This window comes from Pelobates fuscus, chromosome 5 (genome assembly GCF_036172605.1).
Source record: "Pelobates fuscus isolate aPelFus1 chromosome 5, aPelFus1.pri, whole genome shotgun sequence".
Classification (NCBI taxonomy): domain Eukaryota; kingdom Metazoa; phylum Chordata; class Amphibia; order Anura; family Pelobatidae; genus Pelobates; species Pelobates fuscus.
In genome coordinates this window covers 9,561,864-9,578,419 of record NC_086321.1, presented here as the reverse complement: position 1 = coordinate 9,578,419, position 16,556 = coordinate 9,561,864, and the positions used below count along the sequence as shown (strand labels likewise).

The 16,556-nt window shown below is 41.2% G+C and overlaps 1 protein-coding gene across 2 annotated transcripts in view; it reads right to left on the bottom strand.

The window, feature by feature from the left end:
• The window catches only part of ARID3C (AT-rich interaction domain 3C), a 252,396-nt gene extending 236,083 nt beyond the window's left edge, over nucleotides 1-16,313 (bottom strand). Inside the window, exons 1-2 of one of the 2 annotated variants that reach the window (XM_063453558.1) lie at nucleotides 15,963-16,313; nucleotides 1,043-1,726 (exon numbers count right to left, since the gene is read on the bottom strand). In XM_063453558.1, coding sequence (XP_063309628.1) covers nucleotides 1,043-1,726; nucleotides 15,963-16,001 — 723 coding nt within the window. In that variant the 5' untranslated portion in view covers nucleotides 16,002-16,313. The remainder of the gene's footprint in view (nucleotides 1-1,042; nucleotides 1,727-15,962) is intronic. The other variant, XM_063453559.1, reaches the window with a different exon arrangement.
• Between the last annotated feature and the right edge of the window lie 243 nt (nucleotides 16,314-16,556).

The window sequence follows — 16,556 nt, the reverse complement described above, 5'->3', positions numbered from 1 at the left end:
ACCCAAGCTCCAAATAACCATAAATTTACTCTAACCGCCCTGTTAACCCAATACTGTGCCTACTGTTGTTCTTACATTGTAGCGACATTACTTCAATATTGAAAACTCAGCTTTTCGACAGTCACACTTTAAAAGTATACAATCTGTCCCAACCCAGAGTGACACTATCAGTTGGTGATGGGCAGCCTAGTTAAATAATTGTGTAGAAGATATCTTATCAGTACTGGACTGTCTGTCCTGAGCCTAAGATGTACAGAGGGTGAAACCACTCTTAAACAGGTTATATAGCTACAATAACCATAGGTCTGTACATTAACCAAAGCCAGATAAACTCAAGTCTGGGAAGTCTGTGTATAGAAAACTGTGTGTTTGGGCCGTGGAGCAACCCTTTAAGAGGACACCAGTTGGAAGTCTTACCTTAGAGAAGGTATGCCTATAATTGAATAATGTATCTGACTTGTAAAATAAAAGTAAGATTTTAAGCATGTTTAACAATACAGCTGTACTCAGTAGAACACACTTTCAAGTTCCAATAGAAATGTTTGATGCGGACTAGGTATGCGTGGATCTTACTGGCAGCAGAAATATGTGACGCTTGCAATCGAACTCAAGTCACTTCAAATAATACAAACCAACCATTCAAAGAACGTCTCCTTTAAAAATATTTGCATTTAAATTATACTTTTGTAAAAGCAGACACATCAGTCCATATCTTTATGATCATTAAGAAGTCCTATTATTTGAATGATAAAATGTGAGGTTTCTTATGTTCTAAAATACCAAAAAACAGTAAAGAATGAATTCAATGACTGGTGTTAAGTGCACACTACACCAGAGCTATATTCTAGACTACATTATATAAAGGTATAATTTAATGGCTGAATAAAACAGTAACAGGTTCAATATTCTTTTATCATTCTGAAGCCTTGTTCTCTTCGATTACACTATATACCTTGTTCACTTTATGGTTTTCAGATGTCTGAACTAACAGTCAGTTTCTTCAATCAAATCAGTTTAGGATTTTAACAATGGAGGAACCTACCTGCTTAAACTGCTCTTCGTAGGTCCATTCGTGATGTCCCGTCTGTTCATTGGGTGAGAGAGTCTGTGACTGGCCTGGGGTACTGTTAACTGGTAACTGTGAGTGGGCAGTCCTAAGAACTCCATTGTTCGGGGACCCAGGCTGCTGTAAGTGTGAGAAACTCTCACGATCTTCTTCATCTAACTCACCATCTTCATCATCCATATCCTCATCATCATAGTCTATTTCCTCTTCCTCTTCACTCCTGGTTTTCGTCTCTTCCTCCTCAGGTGTTTTAGGAGCCACTCGTGGAAATATAAGTGGAGGTCGAAGTTGGGCAGCTGTGGGACTTGTTGTACTAGTATTAGTGGTGCTAGAGTTTGTAGGGGAGGTTGCCACGGCGGCTGCCGCAGCTCTCACTGCTGCCTGGTAGTGACGTATGGCAAGGGCCTGCTGCTGGATACGTGACTCCACCATGCAACGCAGCTCACGTTCCTTCTCCTGTCGCAGTTTCTCCTCTAAGGCCAGACGTGCAGCTTGCTGCCGTTGTAGATTCTCCATTACTGCTTCTAGCCTCATGCCACCGCTGCCACCACCTGTGGCCACTGCCTGTGAGGGTTGCGAGGGCCGGGAAACGGGAAAGGGAGAAGTATGGTGGGAAGAAGGAGAAACAAGGAGTGATGGGGAAGAAGGGAAGGCAGACTGCTAGAGGTAGGAGTGAAAGAGAGTGCAGATGGTGGCCCAGACACGAGAAAGCGTTAGGGAAACAATTATCAGGAGTACAATGGATAGAAATAGACATAGTGTGGGAGGAAAACAAGAAAAAGAGAGAAACAGAAGAAAAAGAGAATATTCAAAAACGGTAGTTGTAGAAAAGAAAAATGATGAGCATTGAAACATATATTTAAGTTTATAAAAAACAGAATTGGTAAAAAAAAAAAAAAAAAAAAAACACGTGAGGGGGAGGTTACGAGTAGAAAGAAGAAGCCAAGTAAAGGGAAGCAAGGAGGAATAAAGGATGAAGAGGAAGTTCAGAGAGATAAGTGGCACGAAATAATATTAAAGAAGGAGAAACGCATGAGAGGTAAAGGGAAGCAGGGGCAGTAAACACAATAGAGTGGGTGGCATGATTCAGAGGAGTAAAAAGAGGGAGCATAGACAGGAGAGGGGTAACATGGCAGGTAAGGGAATAAAGGGAGGGGAGGGATAGAAAAAAAAAATCATGATTAATACAAGTTATATTAATCGGAATTAACACACATAAACAATATATAGTCAACCCCAGCATGCATGCTCCCACCATCAACAGTGTGACACCACTGAGCCTTGCACACACAGCAAAAGGATTCTCTCTCTATACCAAGAGCGGGGGAATATCTCTCTCTCTATACCAAGAGCGGGGGAGTCTCTCTCTCTCTATACCAAGAGCGGGGGATTCTCTCTCTCTCTATACCAAGAGCGGGGGAGTCTCTCTCTCTCTCTATACCAAGAGCGGGGGAATCTCTCTCTCTCTATACCAAGAGCGGGGGAGTCTCTCTCTCTCTATACCAAGAGCGGGGGAGTCTCTCTCTCTCTCTATACCAAGAGCGGGGGATTCTCTCTCTCTCTATACCAAGAGCGGGGGAGTCTCTCTCTCTCTCTATACCAAGAGCGGGGGATTCTCTCTCTCTCTCTCTATACCAAGAGCGGGGGAGTCTCTCTCTCTCTATACCAAGAGCGGGGGAGTCTCTCTCTCTCTATACCAAGAGCGGGGGAGTCTCTCTCTCTATACCAAGAGCGGGGGAGTCTCTCTCTCTCTATACCAAGAGCAGGGGAGTCTCTCTCTCTATACCAAGAGCGGGGGAGTCTCTCTCTCTCTATATACCAAGAGCGGGGGAGTCTCTCTCTCTCTCTCTATACCAAGAGCAGGGGAGTCTCTCTCTCTCTATACCAAGAGCGGGGGATTCTCTCTCTCTCTATACCAAGAGCGGGGGAGTCTCTCTCTCTCTATACCAAGAGCGGGGGAGTCTCTCTCTCTCTATACCAAGAGCGGGGGATTCTCTCTCTCTCTATACCAAGAGCAGGGGAGTCTCTCTCTCTATACCAAGAGCGGGGGAGTCTCTCTCTCTCTCTATACCAAGAGCAGGGGATTCTCTCTCTCTCTATACCAAGAGCGGGGGATTCTCTCTCTCTCTATACCAAGAGCGGGGGATTCTCTCTCTCTCTATACCAAGAGCGGGGGATTCTCTCTCTCTCTATACCAAGAGCGGGGGATTCTCTCTCTATACCAAGAGCGGGGGATTCTCTCTCTCTCTATAACAAGAGCGGGGGATTCTCTCTCTCTCTCTATACCAAGAGTGGGGGATTCGCTCTCTCTCTATACCAAGAGCGGGGGATTCTCTCTCTCTCTATACCAAGAGCGGGGGATTCTCTCTCTCTCTATACCAAGAGCGGGGGATTCTCTCTCTCTCTATACCAAGAGCGGGGGATTCTCTCTCTCTCTATACCAAGAGCGGGGGAGTCTCTCTCTCTATATATACCAAGAGCGGGGGATTCTCTCTCTCTCTATACCAAGAGCGGGGGATTCTCTCTCTCTCTATACCAAGAGCGGGGGATTCTCTCTCTCTCTATACCAAGAGCGGGGGATTCTCTCTCTCTCTATACCAAGAGCGGGGGAGTCTCTCTCTCTCTCTATACCAAGAGCAGGGGATTCTCTCTCTATACCAAGAGCGGGGGATTCTCTCTCTCTCTATACCAAGAGCGGGGGAGTCTCTCTCTCTATATACCAAGAGCAGGGGATTCTCTCTCTCTCTATACCAAGAGCGGGGGATTCTCTCTCTCTTTATACCAAGAGTGGGGGATTCTCTCTCTCTCTATACCAAGAGCGGGGGATTCTCTCTCTATACCAAGAGCGGGGGATTCTCTCTCTCTCTATACCAAGAGTGGGGGATTCTCTCTCTCTCTATACCAAGAGTGGGGGATTCTCTCTCTCTCTATACCAAGAGCGGGGGATTCTCTCTCTCTCTATACCAAGAGCGGGGGATTCTCTCTCTCTCTCTATACCAAGAGCGGGGGAGTCTCTCTCTCTATATATACCAAGAGCGGGGGATTCTCTCTCTATACCAAGAGCGGGGGATTCTCTCTCTCTCTCTATACCAAGAGCGGGGGATTCTCTCTCTATACCAAGAGCGGGGGAATCTCTCTCTCTCTCTATAACAAGAGCGGGGGAGTCTCTCTCTCTCTATACCAAGAGCGGGGGATTCTCTCTCTCTCTATACCAAGAGCGGGGGAATCTCTCTCTCTCTATACCAAGAGCGGGGGAGTCTCTCTCTCTATATATACCAAGAGCGGGGGATTCTCTCTCTCTCTATACCAAGAGCGGGGGAGTCTCTCTCTCTCTCTATACCAAGAGCGGGGGATTCTCTCTCTCTCTCTCTATACCAAGAGCAGGGAATTCTCTCTCTCTATATACCAAGAGCGGGGGATTCTCTCTCTCTATATACCAAGAGCAGGGGATTCTCTCTCTCTATATACCAAGAGCGGGGGATTCTCTCTCTATATATACCAAGAGCAGGGGATTCTCTCTCTCTATATACCAAGAGCGGGGGATTCTCTCTCTCTCTCTATACCAAGAGCAGGGGATTCTCTCTCTCTCTCTATACCAAGAGCGGGGGATTCTCTCTCTCTATATACCAAGAGCAGGGGATTCTCTCTCTCTCTATACCAAGAGCGGGGGATTCTCTCTCTCTATATACCAAGAGCGGGGGATTCTCTCTCTCTATATACCAAGAGCAGGGGATTCTCTCTCTCTATATACCAAGAGCGGGGGATTCTCTCTCTCTCTCTATACCAAGAGCAGGGGATTCTCTCTCTCTCTCTCTCTATACCAAGAGCGGGGGATTCTCTCTCTCTATATACCAAGAGCAGGGGATTCTCTCTCTCTCTATACCAAGAGCGGGGGATTCTCTCTCTCTTTATACCAAGAGTGGGGGATTCTCTCTCTCTTTATACCAAGAGTGGGGGATTCTCTCTCTCTATATACCAAGAGCGGGGGATTCTCTCTCTCTCTCTCTATACCAAGAGCGGGGGATTCTCTCTCTCTATATACCAAGAGCAGGGGATTCTCTCTCTCTATATACCAAGAGCGGGGGATTCTCTCTCTCTACATACCAAGAGCAGGGGATTCTCTCTCTCTATATACCAAGAGCGGGGGATTCTCTCTCTCTATATACCAAGAGCGGGGGATTCTCTCTCTCTATATACCAAGAGCGGGGGATTCTCTCTCTCTATATACCAAGAGCGGGGGATTCTCTCTCTCTATATACCAAGAGCAGGGGATTCTCTCTCTCTATATACCAAGAGCGGGGGATTCTCTCTCTCTCTCTATACCAAGAGCAGGGGATTCTCTCTCTCTCTCTCTCTATACCAAGAGCAGGGGATTCTCTCTCTCTCTATACCAAGAGCGGGGGATTCTCTCTCTCTATATACCAAGAGCGGGGGATTCTCTCTCTCTCTCTCTATACCAAGAGCGGGGGATTCTCTCTCTCTATATACCAAGAGCAGGGGATTCTCTCTCTCTATATACCAAGAGCGGGTGATTCTCTCTCTCTCTCTATACCAAGAGCGGGGGATTCTCTCTCTCTCTCTATACCAAGAGCGGGGGATTCTCTCTCTCTATACCCAGAGCGGGGGATTCTCTCTCTATACCAAGAGCGGGGGATTCTCTCTCTCTCTATACCAAGAGCGGGGGATTCTCTCTATACCAAGAGCGGGGGATTCTCTCTCTCTCTCTATACCAAGAGCGGGGGATTCTCTCTCTCTCTATACCAAGAGCGGGGGATTCTCTCTCTCTCTATACCAAGAGCGGGGGATTCCCTCTCTATACCAAGAGCGGGGGATTCTCTCTCTCTATACCAAGAGTGGGGGATTCTCTCTCTCTCTATACCAAGAGCGGGGGATTCTCTCTCTCTCTATACCAAGAGCGGGGGATTCTCTCTCTCTCTATACCAAGAGCGGGGGATTCCCTCTCTCTCAATACCAAGAGCGGGGGATTCCCTCTCTATACCAAGAGCGGGGGATTCTCTCTCTCTATACCAAGAGTGGGGGATTCTCTCTCTCTCTATACCAAGAGCGGGGGATTCTCTCTCTATACCAAGAGCGGGGGATTCCCTCTCTATACCAAGAGTGGGGGATTATCTCTCTCTCTATACCAAGAGCGGGGGATTCTCTCTCTCTCTATACCAAGAGCGGGGGATTCCCTCTCTATACCAAGAGTGGGGGATTCTCTCTCTCTCTATACCAAGAGCGGGGGATTCTCTCTCTCTCTATACCAAGAGCGGGGGATTTCCTCTCTATACCAAGAGCGGGGGATTCTCTCTCTCTATACCAAGAGTGGGGGATTCTCTCTCTCTCTATACCAAGAGCGGGGGATTCTCTCTCTCTATACCAAGAGTGGGGGATTCTCTCTCTCTCTATACCAAGAGCGGGGGATTCTCTCTCTCTATACCAAGAGTGGGGGATTCTCTCTCTCTCTCTATACCAAGAGCGGGGGATTCTCTCTCTCTATACCAAGAGCGGGGGATTCTCTCTCTCTATACCAAGAGCGGGGTATTCTCTCTCTCTCTATACCAAGGGCGGGGGATTCTCTCTCTCTCTATACCAAGAGCGGGGGATTCTCTCTCTCTATACCAAGAGTGGGGGATTCTCTCTCTCTCTATACCAAGAGCGGGGGATTCTCTCTCTCTATACCAAGAGTGGGGGATTCTCTCTCTCTCTATACCAAGAGCGGGGGATTCTCTCTCTCTATACCAAGAGTGGGGGATTCTCTCTCTCTCTATATACCAAGAGCGGGGGATTCTCTCTCTCTATACCAAGAGCGGGGGATTCTCTCTCTCTATACCAAGAGCGGGGGATTCTCTCTCTCTCTCTCTATACCAAGAGCGGGGGATTCTCTCTCTCTCTCTATACCAAGAGCGGGGGATTCTCTCTCTCTATACCAAGAGCGGGGGATTCTCTCTCTCTCTCTATACCAAGAGCGGGGGATTCTCTCTCTCTCTATATACCAAGAGCGGGGGATTCTCTCTCTCTATACCAAGGGCGGGGGATTCTCTCTCTCTCTCTATACCAAGAGCGGGGGATTCTCTCTCTCTCTATACCAAGAGCGGGGGATTCTCTCTCTCTCTATACCAAGAGCGGGGGGTTCTCTCTCTCTCTATACCAAGGGCGGGGGATTCTCTCTCTCTCTATACCAAGAGCGGGGGATTCTCTCTCTCTCTATACCAAGAGCGGGGGATTCTCTCTCTCTCTCTATACCAAGAGCGGGGGATTCTCTCTCTCTCTATACCAAGAGCGGGGGATTCTCTCTCTCTTTATACCAAGAGCGGGGGATTCTCTCTCTCTCTATACCAAGAGCGGGGGATTCTCTCTCTCTCTATACCAAGGGCGGGGGATTCTCTCTCTCTCTATACCAAGAGCGGGGGATTCTCTCTCTCTCTCTCTATACCAAGAGCGGGGGATTCTCTCTCTCTCTATACCAAGAGCGGGGGATTCTCTCTCTCTCTCTCTATACCAAGAGCGGGGGATTCTCTCTCTCTCTATACCAAGAGCGGGGGATTCTCTCTCTCTCTATACCAAGAGCGGGGGATTCTCTCTCTCTCTATACCAAGAGCGGGGGATTCTCTCTCTCTCTATACCAAGAGCGGGGGATTCTCTCTCTCTATACCAAGAGCGGGGGATTCTCTCTCTCTCTATACCAAGAGCGGGGGATTCTCTCTCTCTCTCTATACCAAGAGCGGGGGATTCTCTCTCTCTCTATACCAAGAGCGGGGGATTCTCTCTCTCTCTATACCAAGAGTGGGGGATTCTCTCTCTCTCTATACCAAGAGCAGGGAGGATTATTAAAGCGCTCACATAGTGCAGCAGCCATTTACCGTATATATACTGCTGGCAAATGTCTCTAATTACGTATCATACAGAAAGTGTGACTCATGGCTGACAGGCTATGCATGCGAGTATTAAATGATACGCTTTCACAGGCATAGGACAGAAATAGTGATTCACAGCAGAGACAGACAATTAAGGGAAACAAACTAATATTTATTGAACACTGCAGGGTTCTCTTACTAAATGTATATGGGTGAAATATATCTTAACGTGACTTTCTAAAATTTATTTGGTTATTTTACTAATTTATAAACAAACATATCAAAGGCTTTAAATGTTCTAAACAATATCTGCTTCTTAAAACTAATAAAAAGTAAAAGTCTAAAACCAAACATGGAGCAGCTTGCCTGTCGGATCTTCTTATCACAATAAGAAGGAGTTTATTGACCGGGAATCAGGATGTGTCCCTATAGATACAGTAGTTCTATTGATGGAGATAAAGGAAGGGTCTAATTTTCTATTCAATTTAATCAACAAATCTAATGAAGTCACGCAGTAATGCTGCTCTTTTCCCTTATTAAATATCAGTTGTAATAAGGGGAAACTGGAAACCTAATATAGAAGGAATCAGTCATTTCAAATAAACCGCAGCAGATTTACTTATATTAAGGAGCAGGGAGCCATGGCGTGTTCACCTTTATAATGAGCCACTTCCAGTTTGTCGCTAAATATGTCTCTGCGAGAAGTAAAGGCAGAAAGCGCTTTAAATAAAAAGCTTAGAGAATCCGAGGGGAAACATTGAGAGTTTGGGTCTGCTCCCTAAATAAAGGCCGGAGCACAGGGGCAAACAGTTTCTAAAATCTATCTCCAGATTAATCCCCCCAAAATTAATAGTGTATTTGTTTTACAGAAACTAAATAAATTCTTGATTACTTAAAAATGTGCTTTTAACAAGATCAATGCAAACAATGATGCTGAAGGGTGCGGATAAAAAAATGTAAATTCACAACTAAAATATTAAACAATCTAGGATCACCGTAATATCAAACTATGACGTATAGCGCATGAATAAAAACAATATTTTCTAATTATACTCAAAGCAGAGGTAATGGTTTCATCACTGGCCATTCCAGTCAGTTTTAGATCTCAAGAAAAAACAAACAAAATTGTGGGAATGAACCCGAGTGCAGAATAAATAAATCAATAACATATACAGGTTTACCTTGTTATTCATGTTGTTTATAAAGTGTCAGAATATTATATACCGTACATAACAGTTCAAAAGTGCAAGAAGTGATCTTAAATTGTACTCGTGTTTAGTCAAAATAAAGTATTTTAAAGAAATGAAAGTAAAAAACAAACTATTTTCTGCTTTATGTTCAGCGTGGAATAATTGTAATCTAACTAAACAGATAAATTAATATAATAAATATTGTTAATATAGTCTCAATATCATAGAGCGAGACAGCCATTGCCGATGTCAGGCACCCCACACAACCTTGGTTTAACCTGTCTTGCGATAAATTATAACAACTTGTTTCAGATTTAAATAAACTGAGAATTTAGCTCAGTCACACTTTGTTAAAACACAGAACAAAGAATTTGTGGCATAGCATTGGAGCTTCTGCAGGCCTGTGAAATGCTTTGTTTTTTTAAGTTTGCCCCAATCGTTACAAGGTGTGTAGTATTACGCCATGTACTGGCTACTCTACAATTATAAACCTATTAGATCTAGGTTAATCCTATACATTTATAATGTGACATGTTTTTGGGACATTTGAAGGGCAGATTGTATTTTTTTTCGGACTCAACCTGCAGGTTTCAGTAGAATGCCATTTACCTGATATGTTCTGACCTAAGAGATCATTTAATAAAAAGCAAAACTTGGTGTGATATACGCAAGACACATCTCTTACACACAAAACATGACAAACACTTCTTGACTCGAACCTAAAATTCTCAACACTCTGCCAGCAACGCTTTATGGAAGTAGTAGGACACACAAAGTGACCACATGTTTCTTTAAAACAAAGCAACTTTGTAAGCTTTGTACACCCGGCGTTTCAGAAAACACTTGGGACAATAGCTTGCTGATCGCAAAACATGGGTCCTTTCACTCGACTCGAAGGCAGTTGGTTTTATTGCCCCCTCGATTCAGGGTATGGGTGTACTCAGACTGTGTTTGTGATTAATAGCCGACACTGATTCAGATCCGGTCTTATTTTAGAAACGTGCGCAAATGAAATATTGTCTATATCAAATGTGATTGCCTTATCAGATTGTCTGGAGTTAAATAGCGGAAACCGAGTGACTCTAGTGATGACCGTTTTACAGGGAAATGGGCGACAGACGGATAATTATTATTATATGGGATGGAAGGACAGTGCAAAACTCTCAGTCACTGGGCAGCGATCAGCTCACGCTACACTTTCCGTCTCTTGTTTTAGGGGAACTGGTTGTCGTTAATGTGTGTTGCTTTAACAGTAAGCATGTTGTGAAATAAATGAATACATGTAGCATCTCTGTGCCTTAAACACTCTGTCCAAATTCTGCTTACTAACGTACTTACAGCAACGTAAAACTGTTTTATGAAAGACTTTATTTATTACAGTGGAAGAGGAACGCTATTTAACTATCTCACTGCCAGCACAATATGCTGTTCAGAAAATGAAGGAAATCAGATCACATTAACTCTTTTACTGCCAAAGGGTGATCCACATGCAGCAAATTAGCTTTGCTAGCAGCCAAAGGGTTAATATATCACTAGCCAAACAGAAAGGAATAGTTAAAATATATATAAAAACCAACAACAACAAAAAAATCATCAAAATATAAATGTATTTCCCCCTATTTCTAGTGGTTACTCCTTTCTGGCCCATCCAAGTGCAGCCTTTATAATAATCAGTAAGTGTGACATTCAGATTAGAGAGACAGGATGCCTCAAACAAACTTCCCAATCTGTTGTTTTAACTAAAACTAGAATGATCTCAATCAGGCAAGTTTATAAAAAATAATAAAAAAAGTTATCCTTCTATATCTATTAAATGTAGTTATTTAAATTTATATTTAATCTTACAATTTTCCCCCCATATATATTCTTTACACTTTCTTCAATCTCCCTCCCCAAATAAATTATTTCTAAAAAGCTGGTCTAAATACAGAACACCCCTCTTCCCCATTATACTATTGGCGCTATATAAACAAACGATAACATGCATACTATACATGCAATGCCTATAACCAACCGGTCTATATTCCCTTCTTTGGTTATCTCTAAATAGAAAAGTAAATATTGTTAAATAAAGTCACCTTTGCCCTTGTGTTCCTTTATTTAATCATGGAAGGGACTGCTAATTTGTAATCCGTATTAAAGGTTTACAGTCTCGAACAAACATACAAACTAAAAACTAAACCAATTGTTTGCGTCAGGGGAGAAAGAGCCCCAAGCCCACGGAATTACACTGCTCTATCAACAGAAAAAAAACACATGTATGACTTGTTTCTTCAAATTAATGCCAGCAAACTGTGACATTTTACATCAATGTGACATAAATCGCTTCCTTTTAAAAGGAAAGCAGGAGCTATTGTCCGATTTACAAAATGCAAAACAAAGCAATAAAATGCAGAGGATTGCACCAGCTGGCGATTTGATGAGCTCGGTAATTATTCCCGTAACTGTCAAATCATCGTGATAATACCGTGTCTGAAGTGAAACGCAGGCAGCCACATACAGTAAAAAGCCAAGTACGGAGGGGGGTCAAGGAATCGCCAAACCCCGCAAGTGACAAAACGGTCCTACCTAAAGCCAGTCACAGAGACAGCAGAGAGAAAGAGGTCTCTCTGTTCGTCAAACCAAACCCAATCATTAGGAGGAGCTGTGACTATCGATACGCAGGGCGAAAGAGTTTAAACTCACTTGGGTGATGTTTCGGAAACATTAAGAGTTTTAAGTTTTTACTTGCCCATTATTCTGATGTCTATGGGTTTACACAAAATAACTGACAAGAATCTATTAAATCACAGCAATACATTCCCGTGCTGTGGAATCGCTCAGCGCTATATAAATAGCCATAAAACTATGAACATTTACAGGATCCGACAGTTTGAAGTATGTATAGGAACACCGTCCCCTTTCACATTCATCTAACACGATCTCACAATCTGCAAGACAGGACTAAAAACATGTTCCTATGTGCCATACCCCAGCTTTCTGACATTAGGCTATATTTATTTTACACTCTCTATATAGCGTCCTTAAGCAGACTATCGATTACGCACAGGTAAGTCGTGTTACAGACTGTATGATATATAATTAATCATACCATGGAACATAGAACTCTGTCTATGGGCTTATAATCTGGCACTGAATTCAAAGTGTTTGGAGACTACATAATCCCCTTTTACCATACGTACACTCAGAAATGTCACATTAAATATAAATCTATTTTACAGAAGTTAATAAATGTGCTGCATTGAGGATGGCCTAGCTAAGTGCATCCCATACTTATAGTATTCACCTAATGCATTTAACCCTCTGAGGGGCAGTACACTAATGGTTAACATTTAGAACACAGTATAGACTAGTTAAGGAGGCTGCTGTCATTCTGGCGCTGAGGGGGTTAAATCTCATTGAGCTGATTTTCCAAACCCTGCAGAGGTTGCTGGTTGCTAAGAGCAGGATACACACAGTTTTTAAGTGTTTTTTTTTTTTTGGCACAAATGTTGGCGGGATGTTGCTTTGCCGTGACTGCTGGTCCTCTGATACAGAAAGTGTTAAAAAAAAGGGAAGTTGCCAGCTGTGGTGGAAATGAAATAGTTAATGCATATTCAACATAGAAGTTAAATAGCTTCTGAATTCTTTGCATATATGTTAACAAAAGCACGAGACGTTCACCCACAATGCAGATTCTTTCAGAGCCGTAAGATGACGGTGAGGATCTGGATGGGTATTTAGAAATCATGTGATGTATATACCAACCATGCGGGATCAGTTAAAGAAATAGAACTAAATAAAAGAGCGAAATAAACTCTCACTTATCAAAAACACTCCATTATAATGATATATCCTGGGAACGTTCAAAGGTTAAAGAGATAAGAAAAAAGAATACTACAAATAAATCTACCTCTATACTCAACTATAGTTTAACTCTTTACAGACATTCCTTACCAGGAAAGTGCGCTATTCATAAATAACGGAGAGCACTTTAATTTATTTACAACGCACCAGCAGATTTCAGAGCACTTTATAAATATACAATATAAAATTACTACAGGGATATATTACATAACATACAGACAGAGATATGTATAATGCAACACATCACACCTACAGACACATACAGTGAAATATCACATACATAGCACACCTACAGACACATACAGTGATATATCACATACAACATAACACACCTACAGACACATACAGTGAAATATCACATACATAGCACACCTACAGACACATACAGTGATATATCACATACAACATAACACACCTACAGACACATACAGTGAAATATCACATACAACATAACACACCTACAGACACCTACAACATAACACACCTACAGACACATACAGTGAAATATCACATACAACATAACACACCTACAGACACATACAGTGATATATCACATACAAACATAACACACCTACAGACACCTACAACATAGCACACCTACAGATTCATACAGTGAAATATTACATACAACATAGCACACCTTTAGATACATACAATATAACATGCAACATTGCAGAACTTGTACAAACTGAACTATACATTGAAACACAGCATGCTAGCACTGATATACAGAGATAACTGGAATAAAATTACACACACAGATATTTACAGATAAACATTACACACAATATAACATTTAACACACACATACAATGAAATATTAAATAAAAATAAAGACACATATAGATACATACAGTGAAAAACTACATGTAATATGACATAACACACATACAAGGATATTACATAGAATATAAAGTATCACACACAGATATAAACAGTGAAATGTTACATATAACATAACTCTTATAGATACATGCAGTGAACTAGTACATGCAAACTAACACATAATATTACATACAATATAACAACACACTTACATACATATAGGGAAATATTACATACAATATAACACACGTACATACATATAGGGAAATATTACATACACTATAACACACGCACATACATATAGGGAAATAGTACATACAATATAACACACGTACATACATATAGGGAAATATTACATACAATATAACACACATATAGGGAAATATTACATACACTATAACAACACACGTACACACATATAGGGAAATATTACATACAATATAACACACGTACATACATATAGGGAAATATTACATACAATATAACACACGTACATACATATAGGGAAATATTACATACAATATAACACACGTACATACATATAGATAAATATTACATACACTATAACACACGTACATACATATAGGGAAATATTATATACACTACAACAACACACGTACACACATAGGGAAATATTACATACAATATAACACACGTACATACATATAGGGAAATATTATATACACTACAACAACACACGTACACACATAGGGAAATATTACATACAATATAACACACGTACATACATATAGGGAAATATTACATACACTATAACACACGCACATACATATAGGGAAATATTATATACACTATAACAACACACGTACACACATAGGGAAATATTACATACAATATAACACACGTACATACATATAGTGAAATATTATATACACTACAACAACACACGTACACACATAGGGAAATATTACATACAATATAACACACGTACATACATATAGTGAAATATTACATACAATATAACAACACACGTACATACATATAGTGAAATATTACATACAATATAACAACACACGTACATACATATAGGGAAATATTACATACAATATAACACACGTACATACATATAGTGAAATATTACATACAATATAACAACACACGTACATACATATAGGGAAATATTACATACAATATAACACACGTACATACATATAGTGAAATATTACATACAATATAACAACACACGTACATACATATAGTGAAATATTACATACAATATAACAACACACGTACATACATATAGGGAAATATTACATACAATATAACACACGTACATACATATAGTGAAATATTACATACAATATAACAACACACGTACATACATATAGGGAAATATTACATACAATATAACAACACACGTACATACATATAGTGAAATATTACATACAATATAACACACGTACATACATATAGATAAATATTACATACACTATAACACACGTACATACATATAGAGAAATATTACATACAATATAACACACGTACACACATATAGGGAAATATTACATACACTATAACACACGTACATACATATAGAGAAATATTACATACAATATAACACACGTACACACATATAGGGAAATATTACATACACTATAACACACGTACATACATATAGGGAAATATTACATACACTATAACTAAACACAAACATAGATGCATAGAATTAAACATTACATGAAGTATAACATAACACACACACATAGATACATACAAGGAAACATTGCATATAATATAGTAACAACCCCTGGATGTTGGGCTAAGGTAACATCCCCAGGACGTACTTGAAAACCAGAGTAATCTGAATGTACCTTTCCTGGTTAAATACTTTGTTATTATTATTATTATTATTATTATTAATAATATAACTTAACACACGTGTAACTGCACAGATTAAAACATTATATTTCCTATAACTTCACACACACTGACACATTACACACAAACTATACCATGATACACGTATCAGATAACACACAGACAGACAGATAGTGATGCACACACTGTTATATAATATATCCATGCGTATAAAGTGGCAGAGTGCTGAGGGGGCACTAATATCGCTGTGGCTCTGGCAGGGTCACCCCAGGGGTCACCCAGGGGTCCGCAGGCTGGTAAGTGATGGGGAGGGGACAGGAAGGGTGCAGGGAATGCACTTACCAAAGCAGATTTGCTGGCCAGGCTGGTATTATCAACCATGCTGCCTTCCTCCCTCTCCTGCTCGAAAGAAAACAGCAAAGCTCCTATTAAATTATTCACCCAAACAGCAACAAATCACTGGGCCCTTTTATTCCTTCATGGAGGTCAAAGCTCCCCTCTCACAGCCACATCAGGGCTCTTTATCTCCTCTATTTAGGCTTGTGTATTTTCCCTCTGCCTGAAGCTGAAGATCTATAAGTCTTATCTCTTTTTCTCTTCTCTCTCCCTTTTTTTTTTTTCTTTTTCAAATGTTTTTTTTTTTTTTTTTTTGCAACAAGTGTTAAGCAGAGGCAGAGTGACCCGGGAGTGAGAGATCAGTCCTGTGTACTCCCATTTGCTAAGAGCATGTCACAGGGAGTGATAAATAGAGAGGGCAGGGTTTAGTGACAGTACAAGGAAAGTGCTTTAACATTTCATTTCCCCATCAGGGAGATCACAGCAATGCACTCTGTTACTCCGCATGCTGGGAGTAACCCTGTGTGTGCCAGAGAGGGCAGCATGCACAATGCTTACTACTAGGGAAAGACATGCCAAAATAAGGAGAATAATACAAAT